General features: G+C 44.0%; 1 protein-coding gene across 1 annotated transcript in view; it reads right to left on the reverse strand.

The window, feature by feature from the left end:
• Window positions 1-13135: 13135 nt before the first annotated feature.
• TMEM42 (transmembrane protein 42) overlaps window positions 13136-27150 on the reverse strand; it is a 50748-nt gene continuing 36733 nt past the window's right edge. The window contains exon 3 of the mRNA XM_029589692.1: window positions 13136-14328. Within this exon, the coding sequence (XP_029445552.1) occupies window positions 14185-14328 (144 nt within the window). The 3' untranslated portion in view covers window positions 13136-14184. The remainder of the gene's footprint in view (window positions 14329-27150) is intronic.

Genomic DNA, 27150 nt, shown 5'->3' on the forward strand with positions numbered 1-27150 from the left:
AATTTGTACCTGAGGCAATGGAGAATTAGGTGACTTACCCGAAGTCACAAGAAACATCAGTGAGAGAAGTGGGATTTAAACCCTGGCTTCCTGGCTCATAGCCCACTGCTCTAACCATTGGGGGGAGGGGGGTAGATATTCAAAGCAGGCCGTGTAAATAACTTAGCCGATTAGAACTTACCCAATGTATATTCAGTGGCACAGCGAAGCCGCTGAATATACACATATATATGCACTTAGCTAGATAAGTCTACCCAGCTAAGTTTGGACCTGCTCTATGGCGCATCTAAACTTACATATATACTTATGTGGCTAAAGGAAAATTGGTTCTTACCTGCTAATTTTCGTTTCTGTAGTACCACAGATCAGTCCAGGCTCCTGGGTTTTGCCTTCCCCTCTAGCAGATGGAGACAGAAGTTTTGGTGGACTCTGTCCTATACCCCTAGGTGCCACCTACAGCCTGCCAGTATTACACTGTATCAAAGCAGAATGAATCAAAAACCAACTTAACTAACTACGATTTATATGGGTTGTGCTCCCACAGGAAGCAGACTCACTAATCCCAAATGGCACTAGAGCCCGTGATAAGGTAACACAAGTTCAATGAAAAATTTGAAAACTTTCAAAAATACTTATCTACAGAGCAACGAGATTTGATAACTGAACGAGCGGACTCTCCCATAACTGTATGTTGAACTGGGCGGGACTCAGGATTGATCCGTGGTACTACAGGAACGAAAATTAACAGGTAAGAACCAATTTTCCTTTCCCTGTACGTATCCGGATCAGTCCAGACTCCTGGGATGTACCAGAGCTCTTCTACAAGGGGTGGGACTCTGAGAACCCCTTCACCAAACCCCCCAGAACCTGGGGCATGGCCATCCAACCGGTAATGCCTAGCAAAGGTGTGAAGAGACTTCCAAGTGGCCGCTCTACAAATTTTCTGCGGCAATACTTGGCACTCTGCCCATGAGGCTGCTTGCGACCGAATAGAATGCGCTCGAAGGCCGACCACAAAGAAGTTACGCTGATCCAATAGCTTCTTTCAACCAGCATGCAATCGTAGTTCTAGCAGTCTTATGTCCTCTTTTAGGGACACTCCACAATACAAAAAGATGATCCGACATACGGAAACTGTTTGTAACCACTAGGTAGCTCAACAGGATGCAGCGCACATCAAGCTTTCTCAGGTCTCGAGACTGTGGATGAGACCAATCTAAGGTAGGAAAAGATGGAAGTTCAACAGATTGATTTAAATGAAGAGAGGATCCCACCTTTGGAAGAAAGGAAAGCAAGTCTGCAAGGAAACTCCCATATCCTTAATTCTCAAAAAGGGCTCCCTGCAAGACAGCGCCTGAAGCTCCGAAACTTTGCGTGCCGAGGAAATAGTCACGAGGAAAACTACCTTCAAAGTCAGATCTTTTAACGTTGCTCTCTTCAGGGGCTCAAAAGGTGCCTCACAGAAAGCTTTAAGTACCAGGTTCAAGCTCCATGAGGGGCAAGGATCTCTAATCGGCGGGCGCAAATGTTTTGCTTCCTGGAGAAAACGAGCAACATCTGGATGCGCAGATAAGGATACCCCATGGACTTTACCACGGAAACAACCGAGAGCCGCTACCTGTACCCTGAGAGAGCTGCAGGACAAACCTTTGGCTAAGCCTGCCCGTAAGAACGATAAAATATCCGGCACCATGGCCCGAATAGGATCTATCTTATGCTCGATGCACCATGATTCAAAGACTCCCCATACCCTGACGTAGGCTAGGGAGGTAGAGGTTTTCCGAGATTGCAAAAGGGTAGCCACCACTGCATCCGAATAATCTTTGCTCATGAGACGTTAACTCTCAAAAGCCATGCCGCTAGACAAAAGCGATTTGCCTCTTCCAAACAAATGGGACCTTGATGTTCCTCATGAGAGGCTTCTAGGAAAAGTAAAAAGTCATGGGATAGGTGGCGATGTCCTTTCGTGGATTGCAAACTGGCTAAAAGACAGGAAACAGAGAGTAGGATTAAATGGGCAATTTTCTCAGTGGAAGGGAGTGGACAGTGGAGTGCCTCAGGGATCTGTATTGGGACCCTTACTGTTCAATATATTTATAAATGATCTGGAAAGAAATACGACGAGTGAGATAATCAAATTTGCAGATGACACAAAATTGTGCAGAGTAGTTAAATCACAAGCAGATTGTGATAAATTGCAGGAAGACCTTGTGAGACTGGAAAATTGGGCATCCAAATGGCAGATGAAATTTAATGTGGATAAGTGCAAGGTGATGCATATAGGGAAAAATAACCCATGCTATATTTACACGATGTTGGGTTCCATATTAGGTGCTACAACCCAAGAAAGAGATCTAGGTGTCATAGTGGATAACACATTGAAATCGTCGGTTCAGTGTGCTGCGGCAGTCAAAAAAGCAAACAGAATGTTGGGAATTATTAGAAAAGGAATGATGAATAAAACGGAAAATGTCATAATGCCTCTGTATCGCTCCATGGTGAGACCGCACCTTGAATACTGTGTACAATTCTGGTCGCCGCATCTCAAAAAAGATATAATTGCGATGGAGAAGGTACAGAGAAGGGCTACCAAAATGATAAGGGGAATGGAACAACTCCCCTATGAGGAAAGACTAAAGAGGTTAGGACTTTTCAGCTTGGAGAAGAGACGACTGAGGGGGGATATGATAGAGGTGTTTAAAATCATGAGAGGTCTAGAACGGGTAGATGTGAATCGGTTATTTACTCTTTCGGATAGTAGAAGGACTAGGGGACACTCCATGAAGTTAGCATGGGGCACATTTAAAACTAATCGGAGAAAGTTCTTTTTTACTCAACGCACAATTAAACTCTGGAATTTGTTGCCAGAGAATGTGGTTCGTGCAGTTAGTATAGCTGTGTTTAATAAAGGATTGGATAAGTTCTTGGAGGAGAAGTCCATTACCTGCTATTAAGTTCACTTAGAGAATAGCCACTGCCATTAGCAATGGTTACATGGAATAGACTTAGTTTTTGGGTACTTGCCAGGTTCTTATGGCCTGGATTGGCCACTGTTGGAAACAGGATGCTGGGCTTGATGGACCCTTGGTCTGACCCAGTATGGCATTTTCTTATGTTCTTATGTTCTTGATGTAGAAGTCTAGGGATCCCCGAAATCTCAGGGGCCCGTCCACTACGACACTGACAAGTTCCGCAAACCACAGACATCTTGGCCACTCCAGAGCTACTACAATTACCTCCGTTGGGTGAGACTATGCGCCGCAGCACCCTGCCGATGAGGGGCCAGGGTGAGAACACATACAGCAGTACTGTCATCGGCCAAGAAAGAACAGGAGTGTCCACGCCTTCTGCTCCCAATTCTCTGCGTCGACTGAAGAAGCGAGGGGCCTTGGCATTCTGAAATGTCGCCATCAGGTCCATACTCGGCTGGGACCAATTGACGCATATGCAATGAAAGGCTTCCTTGAATAGCTCCCACTCCCCGGGATTGAGTCTGTGTCGACTGAGGAAATCGGCCTGAACTTTGTCTACTTCTGCAATGTGAGAGGCAGCAATCTTGGCTAAATGCTGTTCTGCCCAATGCATCAACTGCTGAGCCTCGATTGCTACAGGTTGGCTCTTGGTTCCTCCCTGGCGATTGATATAGGCCACTGCTGTCGCATTGACGGACAGAACCCTGACTGACTTGCCCTGCAAAAGTGGTAGAAAAGCCTGCAATGCTAAGCGAATCGCTCTGGTTTCCAGACAATTGATTGACTTTTGGGATTCCTCCACTGACCACAGACCTTGCACTGATTTGTCCTGACCAACTGCTCCCTAGCCTGAGAGACTGGCATCAGAGATCACCACCATCTAAATGGGAAATTCCAGAGGGACCCCGCAAGTCAAATTGTCTGAGAGGAGCCACCAATCGAGACTGGAACGAGCACAATCCGTATGAGGAAGAGGAAGATGAAACTGTTCTGACACCAGGTTCCAACAGGATAGCAATGCTGATTGTAGAGGTCTCATATGAGCAAATGCCTATGGGACCAACTCCAGAATTGAAGTCATTGAACCGAGGACCCAAAGATAGTCCCACACTCTGGGGGGCTGTCTGGACAACAAATCTCGCACTTGTTCCTGTAGTTTGATAATGCGTTCCCCCATCAAAAAAACTCTCCCCTAGCTTGTATCGAACAGGGCTTCCAGTAATTCAAAGGACTGGGAAGGAACCAGGTGGCTTTTGGCTAGGTTGATCACCCAACCCAGTGATGGAAGCAGCTGAATAACCCGGTGAATCACCATATGGCAGAGAGCTTCTGACTTGGCTCGGATCAACCAATCGTCAAGATACGGATGAACCAAGAGACCCTCCTTCCATAACTGTGCCGCTACCACAATCATGACCTTGGTAAAGGTCCTGGGCACTGTGGCCAGACTGAACGGCAGAGCCTGAAACCGAAAATGTTCTCCCAGGATCGAAAATCTCAGGAACTTCTGGTGATCAGTCTGGATAACGATGTGTAAATACGCTTTTGTGAGATCTAGATATGCTAGGAACTCTCCTTTGTGCACAGATGCAATGACCGAAAATGGGGTACTCAAAGGCATCTGTTGACTCTCTTCAAGTCGAGGATGGGCTGAAAGGTGCCTTCTTTCTTTGGCACCACGAAATAAATGGAGTAGCGGCCTCTCCTTTGTTCGGCGGGAGGCACTGGAATGATGGCTCCGAGTTGGTTAAGATGTTGCAATGTGTCCTGCACCGCCCAACGCTTTTCCGTGTATGAGCATGGGGAGACGAGAAAGCAGTCTTGCAGGCGCCGAACAAAATTTAAACCTTAGCTGTTCTTTATTACACTGAGGACCCACCGGTCCAATGTCAGCTTGGTCCACTCCTCGTAGAATTGTGAAAGTCTGCCTCCCACAACTGGAATCGAGGAAGGGACCGGCCTCATCTCATTGTGAGGACTTAGGCACTCCTGCAGACTGGCTTGACCCAGGTCTGCCAACGTAACGGCCTCGAAAGGACTGCGATCAGGACTGTTGCCGGCCGGAAGACTGTCTAGCTGAGGACCCTGACGATCTAGAAGAACAAAATCTCTGATTCACCCTGAAGCAGGACCGAGCAGTAAAGGAAACTCTCGTCTCGGGTTTATCCTCTGGCAGCCGATGGACCTTGTTCTCCCCTAAGGAGTGGATCAGATCCTCTAAGTCTTTTCCGAAGAGCAGCTTGCCTTTAAATGGTAAAGATCCCAACTGAGCTTTGGAGGAGACATCAGCCAGAGAAATCTGCGGGCCGAGACAGCTGACACCATAGAACGGGCGGATGTACGGAGGTGGTCATACAAGGCATCTGCAGTGTAGGCCACAGCGGCTTCCAGATGACCCGCCTCCTCCTCCGAAAGAGATGATACACTCTGTAATCATTGGACCCATGAAATGCTTGCCCGCAAGGAGAAGCTGCTGCACATGGCCGCCCGGACTCCCAGCGCGGAGACGTCAAATATCTTCTTGAGCTGAACCTCTAGTTTGCGATCCTGGAGATCTCGAAGCGCCGTTGCTCCTGTCACTGGAATGGTGGTCTTTTTTGTTATGGCTGACACTGCCGAATCTACCTTGGGGGGCGCGAAGAAGGTCCAGGGCTTCCTCCGGCAACGGGTACAGCTTATCCATCACTTTGCTGACCTTCAATCCCAAATCTGGGGTGCCCATTCACGGAACAGCAGATCGGTGACTGAAAGATGAAATGGAAAGGATCTGGTTGGTCCCTGGAGACCCACCATAAGCGGATCAATATTCCCCATCCGGGAATCCTCTTGCGGAGTCTCAATACCCAACTCCTCCAGAATTGCCAGGATAAGTGGCACCAATTCATCCCTCCTGAAGAGAAACTATCTTAGAGTCATCTCCCTCCATAGCCTGCGGCATTGCATTGTAAGGACTGTCATCCATATCTGCCCTCCCCTTGGGGGCTTGTCCCCCAAGTCCTGGTCCTCCTGATCTGAATCCGATGAAGAATCTTCTTGAGGACGAGATGGCGCAGTCCAAAGAGGAAGCTGCAGTTTTGGCAGGGGGCCTAGGCAATTTAGTGGAGGGGCCTGTCGTCTCTGTCAGGGAACCAGAACTTTTCTTTGCCGCCTTACAGGCCTTAAAAGCCTTATGTAATAGCTTAATGAAGTCTGAGGAAAACGAAGATGAAGAGGAATCAGATGCCCCCTCAGGGCTGTTCTCTGCAGCATCCTCCACTGAAAAATCTGATGGAGTGCCCCTCCTGGGGGCCGACAGACACGGTGATAATGGAGGAGGGGACTTCCCTTCCCCCACCGCAGCACGTTCAGCCACGCGAAAAGTGTCCAAAATGGCCTCCGTTCCAGCACTGAGCTGCATCCGGTGCGGCTGTTGGCCAAGGCTTCCCGGCTCGCAGCGCGACTTGATTTTTAAACTTTCAGCAGCTCCAGAAGATCCCTCCCCCCCCCGGGGAGGTAGGCGAAGCAAAGGCCTTCCCTGGAGACACACATGCGCACGTCTCCAGCTGCCTTACAGGCCCGCACCACGCGGCATTGAAGCAGCTGCCAGCGGCAATAAAGAAAAACGGCACCAGAGAAAAAGAAAGGCCGACTGTGGCTCACCCCCAGCAATAGTGTTCCAGCCAGAAAATACAACAGGGAGTACTGCCCGGACTGAAGCTCTGCTTTGAGAAGTAAATTAGAGATTTTTTTTTTCCAACCTGTCAGCATCAAGTCCGGTGCCTTCTGGGGTGAGTGATCCGGGCTCCCCGGTATCACCCCAAAGTGCTAGGGGAGGAGTGGTAGATAGGACCCTTGACCCCCACTCGAGTGCCTCAGATACCAGGGGGGATGGTTCTCTCAGAACCTGCCAACCCCCTGGGAGGCTGTCTTGATCGTGAAGAAAATTTCTCTTAAGCCTTGTCTTTTTTTTTTTTTTTAACTATACTCACAGTATAAACTGTGAGTAAAAACCTAAATCTTCTACTTTTTAAGTTCTCTATTCTTTTTTTTTTGTAATCTAAGACTGTAGGGTTTTGCACCTCCACCATCTGCTGGAGACAGAGAAATACTGGCAGGCTGTAGGTGGCACCTAGGGGTATAGGACAGAGTCTGCCAAAACTTCTCTGTCTCCATCTGCTGGAGGGGAGGTAAAACCCAGGAGTCTGGACTGATCCGGGTACATACAGGGAACTCTGAATATAAGTAGTGCCATAGGATTTGAAGCCTGGCTTTCTTGGTTCATAAGTCCACTACTCTAAACACTAAGCTACTCTTCCATTCCACACACTCAGATCTTAATTAAAAAATGGCCGTGCTGCAAGGCAAAGTAATAGATTTAGAAGACAGATCATGCCAAAATAATGTAAGAATTGCCTGAAGATATAAAAGGAAGCAATAAGTGTCTTTGAGGCATTTTCTAACTAAAGTGCTGAAGCCCCAGATTTTATCATGTACAGAGTTTATAGATCACTAGGAGGGCCAATGGGAAGAAACAGTAAACCTCATTTATTTCTAATAAGATCTCATTATTGTCAAACCAAAGAGTTTTATGGAGAGCAAGCGAGCCAGAGATTTTGAAATATAAGAACTCCTGCATTTTCTTGTTCCTGGCTTATAGCTTTGAAACAGTGAAAAAGAGAGCAGCTTATACAGAGGTGAAGAAATTGATGCATGATTTAAAAAAAACAACTTTGTGTTTGTTGTATCCTGTGAAGCTATCTGTAAAGATAAAAGTTGAGTGGTTTATGTTTTATTCACCTCAAAATGCACAAATCTTTTGGAAAAGCTGGAATGGATCTTTGGGATCTTTGCTAACGCCCAAGGATAAGTAGTGGCTTTCCCCAAGTCTATCTGGTTAATAACAATTTATGTACTTCTGCCCCCCCCCCCCCCCTCAGGAACTTGTCCAAACCTTTTTTAAACCTAGCTACAATAACTGCCTTTACTACATGCTCTGGCAATGAATTCCAAAGCTTAATTGTGTGATGAGTGAAATTATTTTCTTTGATTTGTTTTAAATGTGCTATTTACTAACTTCAAGGAGGGTCCACTAGTTTCTGAATTTTTTGAAAGCATAAATAACTGATTTTATTTTAGCCATTCTATTATGCTCATGATTTTATAAACCTCTATCATATCTCCTCCTCAGTCATCTCTTCTCCAAGCTGAACTCTAACCTTTGTAGCCTTTTCTCATATGGGAGCTATTCCATTCCCTTTTATCATTTTGGTCACTCTTCTTTGTACCTTTTCCAGTTCAATTATATATTTTTTGAGATGTGGCAACCAGAATTGCACACAGTAATACAGAGGTATTATGACATTCTCTGTTTTATTCTCTACTCCTTTCCTAATAATTTCTAACATTCTGTTTGCTTTTTTGACCATCACTGCACAGAGTTGAGGATTTCAAAATATTGGCCACGATGTTGCCCAGATCCTTTTCCTGGGTGGTAACTTATAACATGGAACATAATATCTCGTAACTACAGTATAGTTACGAGATATTATGCACCTGTCCATATTAAATTGTATCTTCCATTTGGATCCCCAGTCTCCATGTCTTGCAAGGTCCTCCTGCAATTTCTCACAATTTACTTATGAATTAACAACTCAGAATGACTGTATCAACTGCAAATTTGATCAACTTTCTCATCATAACCTTTTCCACATCATTTATAAATATATTTAAAAGCACCATTCTTAGTACAGATCCCTGAGGCACTCCACTATTTACCTTTATCTCTTGTGAGAAAACTGACCATTTAGTTCTATTCTCCATTTCCTATCTTTTAACTAGCTTGCAATCCACAAAAGATATTGCCTCCTATCCAGTCATTTTTTATTTTTCACAGGAAGCTCTCATGGAGGACTTTGTCAAACACCTGAAAATCCAAATACACTGACTTACCATTATCCACTTTTTTAACCCCTTCAAAAGAAATGTAGCAGATTGGTGCGGCAAGACTTCCCTTTGTGTAAATCAATGCTGGTTGAGTCCCATTAAACCATATTTTTCTAAATATGCTGTGATTTTGTTCTTTAGAACAGTTTCCATGATTTTTTTTCCAGCCCTGAAGTCAGGCTCACCGGTCTATAGTTTCCTGGTTCACTCCTGGAGTCTTTTTTACATGATCAGTGTTACATTAGCTATCTCCAAACTTCAGTACAATAAACTATTTTAATGATAGGTTGCAAATTATTAATAGTTCTTCAATTTCATTTTTGAGTTCTTTCAGAACACTGGGGTGAAAAATCATCTGGTCCATGTGATATGCTATTCTTTAGCTGGTCAATCTGCTCTATTATATCAACGTGGTCCATCATAATTTGTTTCATTTCTTCCAAATCATCTTTAAATACGGTTTCTGGCTCGGATATCTCAATACCCTCTTCAGTAAACATCGAAACACAGAAATCATTTAATCTTTCTGCTATGGCCTTGTCTTCCCTAAGTACCCATTTAACCCCTTGATTGTCTAATGGTCCAACAGACACCCTTCATAGGCTTCCTACTTCTAGTATATTTAAAAAATCTTTTATTATGAGTTTTTGCTTCTATGGCCAGCTTCTTTTCAAATTCTCTTTTTGCTTGCCTTATCAATGTTTTACATTTAACTTGTCAGTGCTTATGATTTTTCCTATTTTCTTTAGTTGGATCCTTTTTCCAATTTTGAAAGTTGTTCTTTTGGCTAAATAGCCTTTTTCATCTTACCTTTTAACCATTCCGGCAGTCGTTTGGCCTTTGTTCCACCTTCTCTAATTCATGGAATATATCTTGTCTGAGCTTCCACGATGGTATTTTTAAAAAATGTCCACACCTAATGAAAACTCTTAACCTTTGTAGCTGCACCTTTTATTTTTCTATTTTCCTCATTTTATAAAAGTCTCCCTTTTGAAAATTAAATGCTAGAACAGTAGATTTACTTAATGTCCTCCCCTCCAATCATTAAATCAAATGTGATTGCTTTATGATGACTGGCACCACTACTGTTACCTCTTGCACCATATCCTGCGTTCCACTAAGAATTAGGTCTAAAATGGCTTTCTTCTTTCATCATTTCCTGGACCAGTTTCTCTATGAAGCATTTATTGCATCTAGAAACATTACCTCCCTAGCATGTCTTGATGTGACATTTACCCGGTAAATATTAAGAGTAATTGAAATCTCCATTATTGTGCTGCCAAATGTTAGCTTCCCTAATTTTTTGTTAGCATTTCATTGTCAGTCTGTCATTTTGGCCAGGTGGATGGTAGATATCCCTATTGCTATACTCTTTCCTATCACACATAGAATTTCCACCCATAAAGGTTCTACTGTGCATTTAGTCTCCTGCAGGATCTTTTATCCAGCTGGATTCTATGCCATCTCAAACATCAAGCACCACCCCTCCCCCCATCAAATTGATCTACCTTATCAATGTGATATAATTTGTATCCTGATATAGCACTGTTTCACTGGTTTTCCTCCTTCTTTTACCTGTTCTAGACCTCTTATGATTTTAAACACCTCTATCATATCCCCTTTCAGCCATCTCTTCTCCAAGCTGAACAGTCCTAATCTCTTTAGTCTTTCCTCATTGGTCGCCCTTCTCTGTACCTTCTCCATCGCAGCTATATCTTTTTTGAGGTGCAGCAACCAGAATTGTACACAGTATTCAAGGTGCGGTCTCACCATGGAACGATATAGAAGCAATATATTTTCCATTTTATTCACCATTCCCTTTCTAATAATCCCAACATTGTTTGCCTTTTTGACTACCGCAGCACACTGAACTGACAATTTCAATGTATTATCCACTATGATGCCTAGATCTCTTTCCTGGGCGGTAGCTCCTAATATGGAACTTAACATTGTGTAACTATAGCATGGGTTATTTTTCCATATATGCATCACCTTGCACTTATCCACATTAAATTTCATCTGCCATTTGGATGCCCATTTTTCCAGTCTTACAAGGTCTTCCTGCAATTTATCACAATCCGCTTGTGATTTAACTACTCTGAATAATTTTGTATCATCTGCAAATTTGATTACCTCACTTGTCGTATTCCTTTCCAGATCATTTATAAATATATTGAAAAGCACAAGTCCCAGTACAGATCCCTGAGGCACTCCACTGCCCACTTCCCTCCACTGAGAAAATTGTCCATTGAATCCTACTCTGTTTCCTGTCTTTTAACCAGTTTGTAATCCACGAAAGGATATCGCCACCTATCCTATGACTTTTTACTTCTTCTAGAAGCCTCTCATAAGGAACTTTCTCAAACACCTTCTGAAAATCCAAATACACTACATCTACCAGGTCACCTTTATCAACATGTTTATTAACTCCTTCAAAAAAGTGAAGAGATTTGTGAGGCAAGACTTGCCTTGGGTAAAGCCATGGTGACTTTGTTCCATTAAACCATGTCTTTCTATATGTTCTGTGATTTTGATATTTAGAACACTTTCCACTATATTTCCTGGCACTGAAGTCAAGCTAACTGGCCTGTAGTTTCCCGGATCACCCCTGGAGCCCTTTTTAAATATTAGGATTACATTAGCCACCTTCCAGTCTTCAGGTACAATGGATGATTTTAATGATAGGTTACAAATTTTACTAATAGATCTGAAGTTCCTTCAGAACCCTGGGGTGTATACCATCCGGTCCAGGTGATTTACTACTCTTAAGTTTGTCAATCAGGCCTACCACATCTTCTAGGTTCACCGTGATTTGGTTCAGTCCATCTGATTCATTACCCATGAAAACACCTACCAAAACAGAACCGCTAGAGACTGCTCCAGATTCCTGCTCTGGCTGTGGATCCTCCATGGTTGCCATCCCCAATAAAGTAGATGCACTGATGGCCCCGGAACTCAGGAGTGGTGCCCCGGGACCTCCCTGGCCTTAATACAGGCCACACACAAAGGCCCCGCTGATGATGCAGAATGCCTGCTTCTGCACATGCTGTGGAACCTGCTGCATTTCCCCTTCTCCATCATGGCCCTGTCCAGTCCAACTACTGTTCCAGAGTCCTCCTCTCATGCTACTGAAGAAAAGATGGCCCCAAAAATCCTCTGAGGACTGACTATGGAGCCTTGCCCTGGAACAGCTGCTCAGTGAAAGTCCTCATAGCTGCTGCCTCTCACTCCCCTTTCCCCTTTGGTTTTTTTTTACACCAAAAACTCAAAGCAGCAGACTTAACAATAGGGGTGGGGCGGTTTGTGAAGAGTAGCAGGCAGGCAAGAGAGCTCCTTTCCATAGCACACTGAAGTTGACCAGGGCACTTTTTTTCTTCTGCTGGCTCAGAAAAGGGGCACATCCTCAAAGGCTCAATCTCACTCTTTTGGGACTAGGGAGTCTCCAAATTGGGCTCCCTCTCTTAGATGAATCAGAGACCCATCCCCCAGCAGCATCAAACTATCCCTCTGCTCCTCGGCACTCCTGCTGTATCAAAAATGAGACCTATCATCTGCTGGAGGCAGAGAATACTGAAATTTCTCTATGCTGTACCACAATATATAGTGATAACATCACAGAGAAAGTCTGTATGCTCTGCCTTCATCTACTGGTAAGAGGTCATAACCTACTAGTAAGGACTGGACTGGTGGGGCAGGATGAAATGGAAATAATGCTTTGTTAAAGGATAGAATATACTATTTGTTGAAGCTTACTAAATCTCAATTTTTTTTTTTTTTTTAGAATAAAATCTGGTGGTAACCTGGCCTGAAAATTGAGGGGTAAGAGAATAACCAACAAAATTATAGAAGTGCAAGTAGAAGGCAAAGTGTCTGAGAACTCTTAAAAAATAAAAAAAATTGCTGAGACCTTCAAAACGTTTTAGAATGAACTGTTTTTCTTGCAGAAAGAGAGGGTTTAGAGAATTTCTAAAAGGAATTAAACTTCCAAAATTGAGCAGAGAAGAAAAAGATTGGATGCCCCTAAAACTGAACTCAAAGTAAATGATACTACTAAAAAATTAAAGGAGAGTAAGGCATGTGGGCACCAATGGATTTGATAGAGTATTATAAACAAAATTCTCAGTGGTATTGGTCCCTATCTTGTTTGGTTATTTTAGTAGGTCAGATTCTGGGGTACTTCCTAAACATTGTATGATGCTACTATAACAGTGATTCACAAAGAGGGGAAGACAAAAGAAGAATGTTTGTCATATCATCCTAATTCTTTATTAAATAATGATATGAACATTTTTGCAAACATTTTAATAAATAGGCTAGAACATATAATAATAAAACTTATACATAGGAATCAACTAGGTTTTATCACAGGGAGACATGCTAGTGACAATTTGTTGAGGACCTTAAGCATTTTGCACTCAAACAATGAAGAGAATAATTCAGTAATATCAGTGGATACTGAGAAATTTTATGGATCTGAGTGGTACTTTATGGAAGACGTTATGGGTGTGAGGCCAATTTTTGAAAATGGGCTCAAACGTTATATAAGTATTCAAGAGAAGAGGTGAGGATGAACGGGAATCCTTAGATTTTTTTTTTTTTAGTTGCATAGAGGAACCAGGCAAGGTACTCCTTTTCCCACTACTGTTCGTCCTAGTGACAGAACCTTTAGAAAAATAAAAGGCAATCATCAGATATTAAAAATATTGTGATTCAATTCCATTTGTCTAGGAGGAAATTGTAGAACAGAAGAAACTTTCTCCTCTTTATTATAAAGCATTATATATATATATATATATATATAATCAATCAGGCTGTGAGGAGGGTCATGGTAACACTTCAACATTATCTTTAGCACAAAGCAAAAAATGAGTACTTATAATCCCCCCCCCCCAAAAAAAAAAAAAATCCCCAAACAGACCAAAATATCCTAACCTCAGGCTAGACAAGATTATACCTTTATCATGTTTCACCAACAAGCTAAAAATCTATTGATATAGTAGAAAAAATAAGTTAATTTAGAAAATGTATGTTGGAAATGCAACAACAACAAAAAAAAATAAGCCTGTCATTCCATGTTCCTCCCTTAGCTCGCTGAAGAATGACTGTGCCAGTTGACACTGCCAACACTTTCAAAATTAGTAATCTGTCCTGTTGCATTGCCAAGTAGAGTTTATGTGTTTACATGTCTACAATGAACCACATCCATTACTCTCTTCACAGATGCAAAGCCTTTTACTGAGGGTGCTTGTGAGGTCTGCTTCTGTCCTTTCTCAATTTTATGCTGTTGCTGTTATTCCTTTTTCTCTCCAATATGCCTTTGGTCTGGCTGTGGGGTTGCAGTGTGCACAAGGAAGAGCCCACAGAGGGTGATTGTAATCCCCACCCACCACAGGAGTGCACGAGACTCTCCAAACAGCAGCTTACCCAGGAATGCCTGCAACAAAACACAAACAGTCACAGTACTGTATGCACAAATGCACTGTAAGATATGTACCCACATTTATTACTTCTTACTATATTTATAAAACTGCCTATCTAAGGCTTTGGGTAGATAACAAATCATACAACATGTAATACAATCAATAACAGGCACACAAAACATAACAAAAATACAATTTAACAAAAACAGTATTAACTAGTAAAAGCCAGGCACAAATGAAAAGGTAATTACATTAACAGGCTAGCAAATGACAAACAAGCAAGGTCGGCCTAATTTCTGTGAACTAAAACATAATAAAAGTATATGTAATAACTTGTAGTTTACTCAATGTCACATGATTCATAATTTGCGCTCATACTTTCTAGTGAAAATTTAGCATTCATTCTGTGCACATTTAAATTAAACCCAAATCTACAGACTGCAGTTTGTACAAAATACAGCAACTCACATCCATCTAAGTTTGAAATGATATGTCTCACATCACAATGGTATTGATTTTTTTATATTGGCTGCCTGCTGTATATAGAATTTGGTTTAAGATATTTTACATTTTCAAATGTTTACAGAATTAGGGTCCTCAACATGCAAGAGACCGCGCAATTGATTAAATGCCTAAACATGGCCTTCGTTCTTCACAGGAAGTCATATTGGAGACTCCCTCAATAAAAGCATTTATGTGCATAGAAACCAAGAAAAAAGCCTTCTCTTGTCTAGGACCCAGTATTTGGAATTAGCTGCCAACTGCAATATACTATTATAGGGGACTATGAGTTTTCAGCAATCATGTCAGAACAGGTCTTTTTTCAACTTTCACCTTATTTCTCTTTTTAAAACCACAAATATTGTGTTCTAACTATATTTGAAATAAAACTTTGAAAAGTCAGTGCAGAGTCTAAAATAATTTTCAAAATCCAAGTTGCAGATTTTAAGCATACCTGAAAACTTTTTCATCATCTGTGAGACAGCGTAAAGCATGAAAGGTTTCTTAAAATCCATATCTGTCTTTTCAAGACCAACCTTACGTTTGTTAGATCTTAGTTAATCAAAACCAATTGAAGGATGGTTGGCAATTTCTCAATCAAATGACCGTAAAAGCAGGTTTGCTTACCGTAAATAGTGGTTTCCATAGATAGCAGTGACATCATCCAGCGGACTCATTTCTCCTAACTAGTAGAGTTTTGGCTCCACTGAGCATATGCGGGAATTCTCATGTAGGCATTACCTCGTGAGCCTCCTCAGTTGATATCAGAACTAATTTTAACTGTGTAGTCGACTCTCCATGGAGACTGGAGGGTATTTCACATGGCTAATTCATTCTATTTACAGAGAAAACCATTTTTGGTAAGCAAACTTGCATTTTCCATCAGTAAGTAGGCTGAATTAGCCATGATATGTGAGAAGTCCAAAACTTAGGGTTGCAGTGGAGTATTTAATGAATAAGCAACCTGGATTCCACTGTGGATAGTAGACTACTGTGAGAACAGGTTACTCAAAACTGCTAGTCCAAATTTACTGCCTGTCTTTGAGAGATTGCCTGGACAGTAATAGGATGTAAAGGTTTGAACTGATGACCAAGTTGCAGGTTTGTCAATGTCCTCAAAAGGTACTTCTCGTAGGTGCAATGAAGAGGTCACAGCTCTCACTTAATGAGATTTGACAAAAATTGCAATTTGTAAGCCTGCTGAAGCATAGCAGTACTGAATGCAGTCCACTATCCAGTTTGACAGTGTATGTTTGGTGACTGCCAAATCAAGTCTGTTAGTAACATAGGACACAAACAGTTGTGAAGGCTGTCAATTGCAGAGTTCTTTTCTTGTAGTATGCCAGAGTTCTTTTACAATCCAACATATGAAGAGTCTTCTCTGATTCATGTGCATGTGGCCTTGGAAGGAAGGTAGGTGGTACAATGGCTTGATTGATATGGAAAGCTGAGACAAGAAGAAACTTTGGATGAGGCTGGAGCACCTCCCTATTGTGGAAGAATTGCATGTATTGTGAATAGTGAATGAGAGCCTGGAATTTACTGACTCGTCATTACAAGAAATACCACTTTCCATGTCAATAACTTAAGAGAATATATGTCCAAAGATATTTCAAGCAAACAAGTACTGATGTATTCCAGATCTTCATACTAGGCACTCCTAGTGAAACACAGTCTATTGCTTATGTATAATCATGGATTTGTGTTCAACTAATATATTTTCTTTAATAAGCAATTAAAATACAACTTGTCTCATCCTTAGTTCTCTTCTGTGATAGCAAAGGTATGCTTCCTCTCAGTCACATCGATTTTTATTCATGCACAGCATTAATCCCAATATCCTGACCCGGGTCTGTGTTTTGATAAAGGTTCCGCATCAGGGGGGACCATATTCTTTCATGCTGCTTTGACTGACTGTGCTTCATCAAGTCAGTAATTCTGGCTTCCGGTGACATCATGAAGCTGTGAGGACACTTCTCAGAAGAACTCTGCTCACGCTTTACTTTATAATCCTCATAAAACTGCATTTTCACATTGGAGATATCTGTGTGTTGCTCTGGTGCACGGTGACAACTGCCGAATCACCATGTGCCAGGTTTTGAGAGGAATGACTGTGAAATCACAGCGCATTATAAGAGAGAAAACAAAGGCTTGAGATTTGCAAATGGCAGCTAAACTAGAGAAAACAATGCAAGAGATGAAAGCGGAGTTAATAAAAGAATGGCTCGGCGGCATTGCGGGATACTCTCAACAAATTGCAGTCCTCCACTGAAGAGATAAAAAGTATTTTTCTCTCTAAGGAAATGGCGCAGAAGTTTCTTTCCTCCCTCCGGCCCAGAGAATCTGCACAAGATAATTCGCAACAGATTAAACTGTGCACGCTGGTGTAAGGATCCGATGGAGTATGCAGAGTGGGACAAACTGGATGATCTTTCAATACAGGTGAGCAAAGTTGCTTATGCGGGTTGCGTTGGATCTCATCTATAGACACCTTTCTTTCTGTGCACTATTGGGTGGATTTTAAAAGGGCTACATGTGCAAATATTGGCACTTTCATGCACAAATACAGAGTCCTGAAAAAGGGGCGGGCTGGAGGGGGGGGGGGGGAGCAGTAAGTAGTAAAACAAAGAATGGAGAAATTACTTACCTGATAATTTTGTTTTCCTTAGTGAAGACAGATGGACTCAGGACCAGTGGGGTTAAGTGTTCCTTTGCTAGCCGATGGGAGACGGAGTCAGATTTCAAAGCTGATGTTACTCTAGATGTACCCCTGCAATGACCTCAGCTCTTCAGTATTCTCTTCGAAAAGCCACTGCGGACATATATATCGAAGAACTTGATTAAAATTTGGATACAACTTGATTAAACCCTTAGTTAACTAAACTTGATTAAAAACTGGAGACCGCCAGTGCACTCAAGCATCGGAACCAGCCATACTGTGAATGCCCTGAACTAGGGGTAGGACACCGGCTTACCCATATTCATATGGAATCAAGGTTCACCTCATGGGCGATTCCTTGGCGCCTCTCCTGGGCAGCCATGGGTGGGATGCCGAGTCCATCTGTCTACACTAAGGAAAACAAAATTATCAGGTAAGTAATTTCTCCATTTCCTAGCGTGTAGCCAGATGGACTCAGGCCAGTGGGATGTACAATAGCTACTTCCGAATGGGGCGGGAGGCTGCCCGTGGTCCAGTTAGCCCTGCCCTTTCAAGGGCTGTGTTCTCTCGAACCTAGACGTCCAGACGGTAGAACCTGGAGAAAGTGTGTGGGGAAGACCATGTCGCTGCCAGACAGATGTCGGCGGGCGACAGTAGCGTAGCCTCTGCCCAAGATACTGCCTGGGCCCTAATAGAATGAGCTTTGATCTGAAGTGGCTGGTCTCCCTGCCTCTAGTAAGCTGCCTTGATTACTTCCTTGATCCAGCGAGCTATAGTAGCTCGCAAAGCCGCTGCGCCCTTTTTCTTCCCGCAGTGAATAAACAAGCAATCTGTCTTGTGCACCAGTTCCTAGTGCTCCAGATACTGCACTAGGAGTCTGCCAACGTTTAGATGGTGAAGAAGGAGGCGTCTTCTGTGTCCCCATGTCCCTCCGGTGACGGTAAGGAAATGGATTGATTCAAGTGAAACTCCGAGACCACCTTTGGTAAGAAGGAGGAGACAGTGCGAAGCTGTACTGTTCCTGGAGTGAATCGAAGGAATGGTTCCCGACAGGATAGTGCTGTAGTTCTGAGATGCGACGGGCTGAGCATATTGCCACCAAGAATACCGTCTTTAGTGTTAATAGGCATAGCGACAGACTGTGCATTGGTCTGAAGGAAGGTCCTGCTAGAAGTCCAATACTAGATTGAGGTTACCTAGGGACACCGGCCACTTTAAGGGTGGTCGGAGTTTTTTGACCCCTTTTAGGAAACGGGCCAAGTCCGGATGTGCCGACAGACTGTTTCCATTCCCCTCGGCCCTGAAGCAGGAGAGGGCTGCTACCTGGACCTTGAAGGAGTTGAGGAACAACCCATTCTTCAGGCCGCCCTGTAAAAATTCAAGAATCATGGGGATCTTGGCCGTTCATGGAGGCACCCTGCGGTCCTCGCACCAGGCCTCAAATATTCTTCAGACGCTGAGAACTTCCGAGCGAAAGCAAGGTGGCAATCAAGGCCGCGAGTAACCGCCCTTCTTCAGGCGAGCCCTCTCAAGGGCCAGACCATAAGAGAGAATCGAGCCGGATCTTCGTGAAGAATCGGGCCTTGCTGGAGAAGGTCCTTGTGTGGGGGGAGGCACAGAGGACTCCCCACAAGGAGCCTTCGAATGTCTGCGTACCATGGGCATCTGGGCCAGTCCGGTCCTCTAGGAGAACTAAACTTCTGTGGTGTTCTATCTTGCGGATGATCTTGCCCAGAAGAGGCCAGGAGGGAAAAAGCATACACCAAGTCCTCCTCTGGCCAGGTCCGGACAAGGGCGTTGATCCCTTCGGAGTGCTGATCTCGCCTGCGGCTGAAGAACTGGAGGATCTTCGCATTGTGAGATGTGGCCAGTAGATCCATGGCCGGGAGACCCCAGCGATTTACTAGGATAAAATGAGAAAAATTGTTAGAAAAAAACTGAAAGGAGCAGCTACAAAAGTAAAAAATGTCCAAGAGGCGTGGTCATTGTTAAAAAATACCATTCTAGAAGCACAGTCCAGATGTATTCCACACATTAAGAAAGGTGGAAAGAAGGCAAAACGATTACCGGCATGGCTAAAAGGGGAGGTGAAAGAAGCTATTTTAGCCAAAAGATCTTCATTCAAAAATTGGAAGAAGGATCCAACAGAAGAAAATAGGATAAAGCATAAACATTGGCAAGTTAAATGTAAGATATTGATAAGACAGGCTAAGAGAGAATTTGAAAAGAAGTTGGCTGTAGAGGCAAAAACTCACAGTAAAAACCTTTTTAAATATATCCGAAGCAGAAAGCCTGTGAGGGAGTCAGTTGGACCATTAGATGATCGAGGGGTTAAAGGGGCACTTAGAGAAGATAAGGCCATCGCGGAAAGATTAAATGATTTCTTTGCTTCGGTGTTTACTGAAGAGGATGTTGGGGAGGTACCAGTAATGGAGAAGGTTTTCATGGGTAATGATTCAGATGGACTGAATCAAATCACGATGAACCTAGAAGATGTGGTAGGCCTGATTGACAAACTGAAGAGTAGTAAATCACCCGGACCGGATGGTATACACCCCAGAGTTCTGAAGGAACTAAAAAATGAAATTTCAGACCTATTAGTAAAAATTTGTAACTTATCATTAAAATCATCCATTGTACCTGAAGACTGGAGGATAGCAAATGTAACCCCAATATTTAAAAAGGGCTCCAGGGGCGATCCGGGAAACTACAGACCGGTTATAGCCTGACTTCAGTGCCAGGAAAAATAGTGGAAAGTGTTCTAAACATCGAAATCACAGAACATATAGAAAGACATGGTTTAATGGAACAAAGTCAGCATGGCTTTACCCAGGGTAAGTCTTGCCTCACAAATCTGCTTCACATTTTTGAAGGAGTTAATAAACATGTGGATAAAGGTGAACTGGTAGATATAGTATACTTGGATTTTCAGAAGGTGTTTGACAAAGTTCCTCATGAGAAGCTCCTAGGAAAAGTAAAAAGTCATGGGATAGGTGGCGATGTCCTTTCATGGATTGCAAACTGGTTAAAAGACAGGAAACAGAGAAGAGGATTAAATGGACAATTTTCTCAGTGGAAGGGAATGCCTCAGGGATCTGTATTGGGACCCTTACTTTTCAATCTACCTTATAAATGGGCCATGACCGACGGCCCGCAAATGCGCAGTAGAGCGCAGCTCTACTGCGCATGTGCGGGCAAGGACGTCGGTCTTAGCCAGCGTCAAAAAAAAACAAAAAACATGGCGGCGGCAGTGTCGGGGGGCAGCGGCAGCGGTGGCGGCGGTGTCGGGGGGCGGCGGCGTCCGGTGGCAGCGGCGGTGGCGGCGAATGATGACGAGGAGCGGCGGCAGCGGCGGCCAGTAGCGAGGGAGGGAGGAGAGAGAGGGAGGGAGGGACTGAGTGGGGGGAGGGAGGGACAGTGAGTGAGAGGGAGAGAGGGACAGTGAGTGAGAGGGAGGGAGGGACTGAGTGGGAGGGAGGTAGGGGGAGGGACTGAGTGAGAGGGAGGGAGGGACTGAGGGGGAGGGACTGAGTGGGAGGGAGGTAGGGGGTGGGGAAGAGTGAGAATGAGGGAGAGGTGAGAGACAGGGATGTGAGTAAGTGGAAGGGTTAGAAGTTGTGGAGCAGAGAAAAAGGGAGTGGAGGAGGGCTGAGGGAGATGGGATTGAGACAGGGTGGGGAGTGACTGAGGGAAGGGGAGAGAGGTGGGAGTGACTGAGGGAAGGGGAGGGGAGGTGAGAGTGAGGGGAAGGAGGCAGTGGGAGACAGAGAGTGAGTAAGACTGAGGGGTGGGAAGGGGGTGAGTGACTGAGGGGAAGGGGGAATGAGGGAGAAAAAGTGTAGGAGGGTGCTGTTTTCGAAAATGGACCGAAAACAAAAATGTAATGTAGCCCGTTGTGACGGGCTTAACGGCTTGTATATTTATAAATGATCTGGAAAGAAATACGAAGAGTGAGATAATCAAATATGCAGATGACACAAAATTGTTCAGAGTAGTTAAATCACAAGCAGATTGTGATAAATTGCAGGAAGACCTTGTGAGACTGGAAAATTGGGTGTCCAAATGGCAGATGAAATTTAATGTGGATAAGTGCAAGGTGATGCATATAGGGAAAAATAACCCATGCTATAATTACACAATGTTGAGTTCCATAGTAGGTGCTACAACCCAAGAAAGAGATCTAGGTGTCATAGTGGATAACACATTGAAATTGTCGGTTCAGTGTGCTGCGGCAGTCAAAAAAGCAAACAGAATGTTGGGAATTATTAGAAAGGGAATGGTGAATAAAACGGAAAATGTCATAATGCCTCTGTATCGCTCCATGGTGAGACCGCACCTTGAATACTGTGTACAATTCTGGTCTCCGCATCTCAAAAAAAATATAATTGCGATGGAGAAGGTACAGAGAAGGGCTACCAAAATGATAAGGGGAATGGAACAACTCCCCTATGAGGAAAGACTAAAGAGGTTAGGACTTTTCAGCTTGGAGAAGAGACGACTGAGGGGGGATATGATAGAGGTGTTTAAAATCATGAGAGGTCTAGAACGGGTAGATGTGAATCTGTTATTTACTCTTTCGGATAGTAGAAAGACTAGGGGGCACTCCATGAAGTTAGCATGGGGCACATTTAAAACTAATCGGAGAAAGTTCTTTTTTACTCAACGCACAATTAAACTCTGGAATTTGTTGCCAGAGGATGTGGTTAGTGCAGTTAGTATAGCTGTGTTTAAAAAAGGATTGGATAAGTTCTTGGAGGAGAAGTCCATTACCTGCTATTAAGTTCACTTAGAGAATAGCCACTGCCATTAGCAATGGTTACATGGAATAGACTTAGTTTTTGGGTACTTGCCAGGTTCTTTTGGCCTGGATTGGCCACTGTTGGAAACAGGATGCTGGGCTTGATGGACCCTTGGTCTGACCCAGTATGGCATTTTCTTATGTTCTTAGGAGCTGGAAGCCTTTGGTCGACGGCGTCCATTCCCCTGGATCCAGGCTTCCCTTCTAAAGGAGTCTGCTGTGACATTGTCTTTTCCTGCGAGGTGGGAGGTTGCGATCCCTTGTAGGTTTAACTCCATCCATTCCATAAGGGGGTCTATTTCTAGAGACACCTGATGGCTCTTGGTTCCCCCCTAGCGGTTGATATAGGCCACCGTTGTTGCATTGTCCGACATCACCCGGATCGCTTGCCCATGGAGCCTGTGGCTGAACTGCAGGCATGCTAGTCTGACCACTCAAGCTTCCAGGGGCTTTATGTTCCAGTTCACCTCTTCTTTGGTCCATTGTCCCTGTGCTGTCAGCTCCTGACAGTGGGATCCCCACCCTTGGAGGCTCGTGTCTGTTGTGAGGTTGATCCAGCTCAGTGGGGATAGGCTTACGCCCTTGCTTAGGTGGATTTCCTATAGCCTCCACTGGAGCCGCGAGCCTACCTCCATTAGTAGGTGGAGGCGGATCAAGTAGTCTTGGGACAGTGGGTTCCAGCATGACAGTAAGGAACGCTGGAGAGGCCGCATGTGAGCCCTCGCCCACAGTACTACTTCCAGTGTTGATGTCATGAGGCCGAGGACCTGAAGATAGTCCCACACTTTGGGGTGCATTGTGGTCATCAGCCGGGATACTTGTTCCATCAGTTTCCTCCTCCTCGGGGGAGGGAGTAAGACCTTGCTCTGCTTGGTGAATAATCAGGCCCCCAGGTACTCTAAGGACAGGGAGGGCTTGAGGCTGCTCTTTTCCATGCTCACGACCCGAGTTCCTGTAGGAGGGATATGACCCTGCTGGTCACTTGGAGGCTCTCTTCCACTGACTTCGCCTGGATCAGTCAGTCGTCCAAGTACGGATGCACCAGGATCCCTTCTTTCCTCAGTGCTGCCACCACAACCACCATAAATTTGGAGAATGTTCTGGGGGCAGTTGCCAGGCCGAAGGGTAACACCCAGAGCTGGTAATGGCGGCCCAGTACCGCAAAACGTAGGAAACGCTGGTGGTCTTGATGGACTGGAATATGAAGGTAGGCTTCAGAGAGGTCCAGGGAAGTTACGAACTCTCCCGTTTGCACTGCCATTATGACAGAGCAGAGAGTTTCCATGCGGAACTGCAATATCCGCAAATGATGGTTGACGCTCTTGATATCCAGGTTGGGCCAGAATGAGCCCTCTTTCTTGGGCATGATAAAATAGATGGAATAATGCCCTGTATTTACTTGGGATGTGGGTACCGGATTTATAGCCCTCAGACTCAGGAGGCTTATCAGTGTGGATTACACAGCCAGTTTCTTGAGCTGGGAGTGACAAGATAATATCATGAACCTGTCCCAAGGAATGCTGCGAAATTCCAGAGCTAACCTTCTCGTATGATGTCTAGTACCCATTTCTCCGACTTGATCTTGACCCACCTCTGGTAGAAGAGGGAAAGTCGACTCCCTCTCTCTTCTTCCTGTGGATGAGTCGGCCCAACTTCATTGGGAAGCTTGGGATGAGCCAACGAACCTGTTCCTCTTTTGGGTTGCCGGTTCCGAAAGGACCAATTCCTCCCCGAGAGTCGAGGTGGCTGGAATGATGGGGTTTCTGTAGGGTCAGAAGTGCTGGGAGCCCCTGGTCCAACCCCTCATGGAGAGGGGTGCTGAGACTTCTTTTTCCTGCTTTCGATAGTTAGGGCACTGTAGATTCGCCCCACTTACTGGCTAGCTTCTCCAACTCGCTTCCGAAAAGGAGGGATCCTTTAAAGGGCATCTTTGTGAGATTTGCCTTAGAGGTTGCATCTGCTGACCAGTTCCACAACCATAGCTGTCTTCTGGCCGCCACCACTGAGGCTACTCTGCTGGCCGAGGTACGCACTAGATTTGAGCTTGCATCTGTCAGGAAGGCTGCGGCGGGTTCAATCGCCTCTGGCGTGCACCCCAGAGCTATCTGCCTCTCTGGCAAGGAGCAAGCAGGAGCGAGTCACCAGGTCACAGCAGGAAGCGATCTGCAGTATCATTGTTGTTGCGTCGAAGGCTTGCTTAAGGATGGATTCAATTGCCTATTGTGAGCATCCTTCAAAGCTGCCCCTCCTTCAACAGGGGTGGTTATTCGCTTCGAGAAGGCGCAGACCATGGCATCCAATTTGAGGAAATGCAGGCGTTCTTTGACCGCTGGGTCCAGAGGATACAAGGGTTCCAAGGCCCGACCTCCTTTAAAGCTTGCCTCCGGGGAGTCCCATTCCAAGTCAATCACTCCTGGATGGCTTCCAACATTGGGAAGTAGCGGATTGTGATGCATTACAGGAGGACCTTGCAAGATTGGAAGACTGGGCATCCAAACGGCAGATGAAATTTAATGTGGACAAGTGCAAGGTGTTGCATATAGGGAAAAATAATCCTTGCTGTAGTTACACGATATTAGGTTCCATATTAGGAGTTACCACCCAGGAAAAAGATCTAGGCATCATTGTGGATAATACTTTAAAAATATGGGCTTAGTGTGCTGCAGCAGTCAAAAAAGCAAACAGAATGTTAGGAATTTTTAGGAAGGGAATGATTAATAAAACGGAAAATGTCATAATGCCTCTGTATCGCTCCATGGTGAGACCACACTTTGAATAATGTATAGAATTCTGGTCGCCGCATCTCAAAAAAGATATAGTTGCGATGGAGAAGGTACAGAGAATGGCAACCAAAATGATAAAGGGGATGGAACAGCTTCCCTATGAGCAAAGGCTGAAGAGTTTAGGGCTGTTCAGCTTGGAGAAGAGATGGCTGAGGGGGGATATGATAGAGGTCTTTAAGATCATGAGAGGTCTTGAACGAGTAGATGTGAATCGGTTATTTACACTTTCGGATAATAGGACTAGGGGGCATTCCATGAAGTTAGCAAGTAGCACATTTAAGACTAATTGGAGAAAATTCTTTTTCACTCAGTGCACAATTAAGCTCTGGAATTTGTTGCCAGAGGCTGTGGTTAGTGCAGTTAGTGTAGCTGGGTTCAAAAAAGGTTTGGATATGTTCTTGGAGAAGTCCATTAACTGCTATTAATCAAGTTTACTTAGGGAATAGCCACCGCTATTAATTGCATCAGTAGCATGGGATCTTCTTGGTATTTGGGTAATGGCCTGGTTTGGCCTCTGTTGGAAACAGGATGCTGAGCTTGATGGACCCTAAGTCTGACCCAGCATGGCAATTTCTTATGTTCTTAACATTGGTCCACATTACAAATTCACTCAGTGTTTCAAGAGAGTCTCCCTATTTTGCTCTCAAAAGAGCAAAAAACATTCGGGATATTGTGTTCATTCTAACTTGAATATTCCACAAGAAGATATCAGCACTGCCCCACATGGCCACGTATGTGGCTGATGTTATATATGCACAACAGTCAACAGGGAAATGTGCAGGAAAATTCAATGTCCACACTTCTTTGATGTAATCACAATTTTTATATTTAGATGGCAACTCCACAGTGCAATGATACAGAATTTGTAATACAGGAGAGTCCCCCGACACGGACCCGTGTTTCGCCACCAGGCTGCGTCGGGAGGGACGGGCAAGCAAAAACTCCACTGTCCGTACTCAGTCTGCCAGATATGCTTACCTCATAATTGTTGATTTACCTTACAATTGTTGATTTTCAGAAAATGACACAATTACTGTTTTTAAGCATTGCCGTGCTCCTTTATGTTTTTGTCCACTGTTCTAAAATCCTTTCTCCACTTGTTGTATTTGATTTTTTAGAATAACAAAGTTTTTGCTTGCCCATCCCTCCCGACGCAGCCTGGTGGCGAAACACGTGTCCGTGTCAGGGGACTCTCCTGTATTACAAATTCTGTATCATTGCACTGTGGAGTTGCCGTCTAAATATAAAAATTGTGATTACATCAAAGAAGTGTGGTCATTGAATTTTCCTGCACATTTCCCTGTTGACTGTTGTGTTTCTGTGCGTGCAGTAGTGCTCCTATTTCGCAAATTTGATGTAATATATGTACATACATTTTTCAAGGCCAACCTCTTCAGTTATTAGGACGTCCTTTTTTCTTCCATCAACATCTCTCTTGCACTTCAGCTAATTTAGTTTATGTGATTTGGTGCCCCTGCCATCTAGTGTACATAAGGAAAACCACATGCATGTTAAAGACTCGTCTACAAGAATATCTAAGTTGAATTAGAACACCTATAATAGATCATTGGTTGGCAGACCCCCACCGTTTAGAAGACATTAGAGTGGCAGGCCTCCTACAAATTCCCTGTTCTATAAGAGGAGGAGACCATAATCTTAGCCTTATTTAAAAAGAACAATGTTTCATTTTTAATTGGAACACTATTTCCACAAGGACTAAACAGAGATAGAATGGTCAGTGTTTTTCTGTGAATGCTGGTATTATTCATCATATCAGTTTAGGAAGTCGGAAATTTATAGTCTGTGTCACAGACCTGATATACAGGCCGATACAAGTAAAGTCTGCTCTCCCGGTGCGCGCACTGGCCACTCGCCGGTGCGCGCGATTCAGTATTTAAATTAGGCCCTTATTTTGTATTAGATAAGGGTCAGTTTGTGCTCTGCATGTGTGTCCAAGGTGAGGGATTATGCTAGCATGTAGTTTCTATAGAGCAGGAGGGATTGCTGCCCTTTGAGTCCTGCGAGTTAGTGCTGTTATGTATGGCGGGTTTGCAACATACATTCTGTCTTTTTTTTTGCAGGATTTTGTGTTACT

This window comes from Rhinatrema bivittatum, chromosome 2, assembly GCF_901001135.1.
Source record: "Rhinatrema bivittatum chromosome 2, aRhiBiv1.1, whole genome shotgun sequence".
NCBI classification, from domain to species: domain Eukaryota; kingdom Metazoa; phylum Chordata; class Amphibia; order Gymnophiona; family Rhinatrematidae; genus Rhinatrema; species Rhinatrema bivittatum.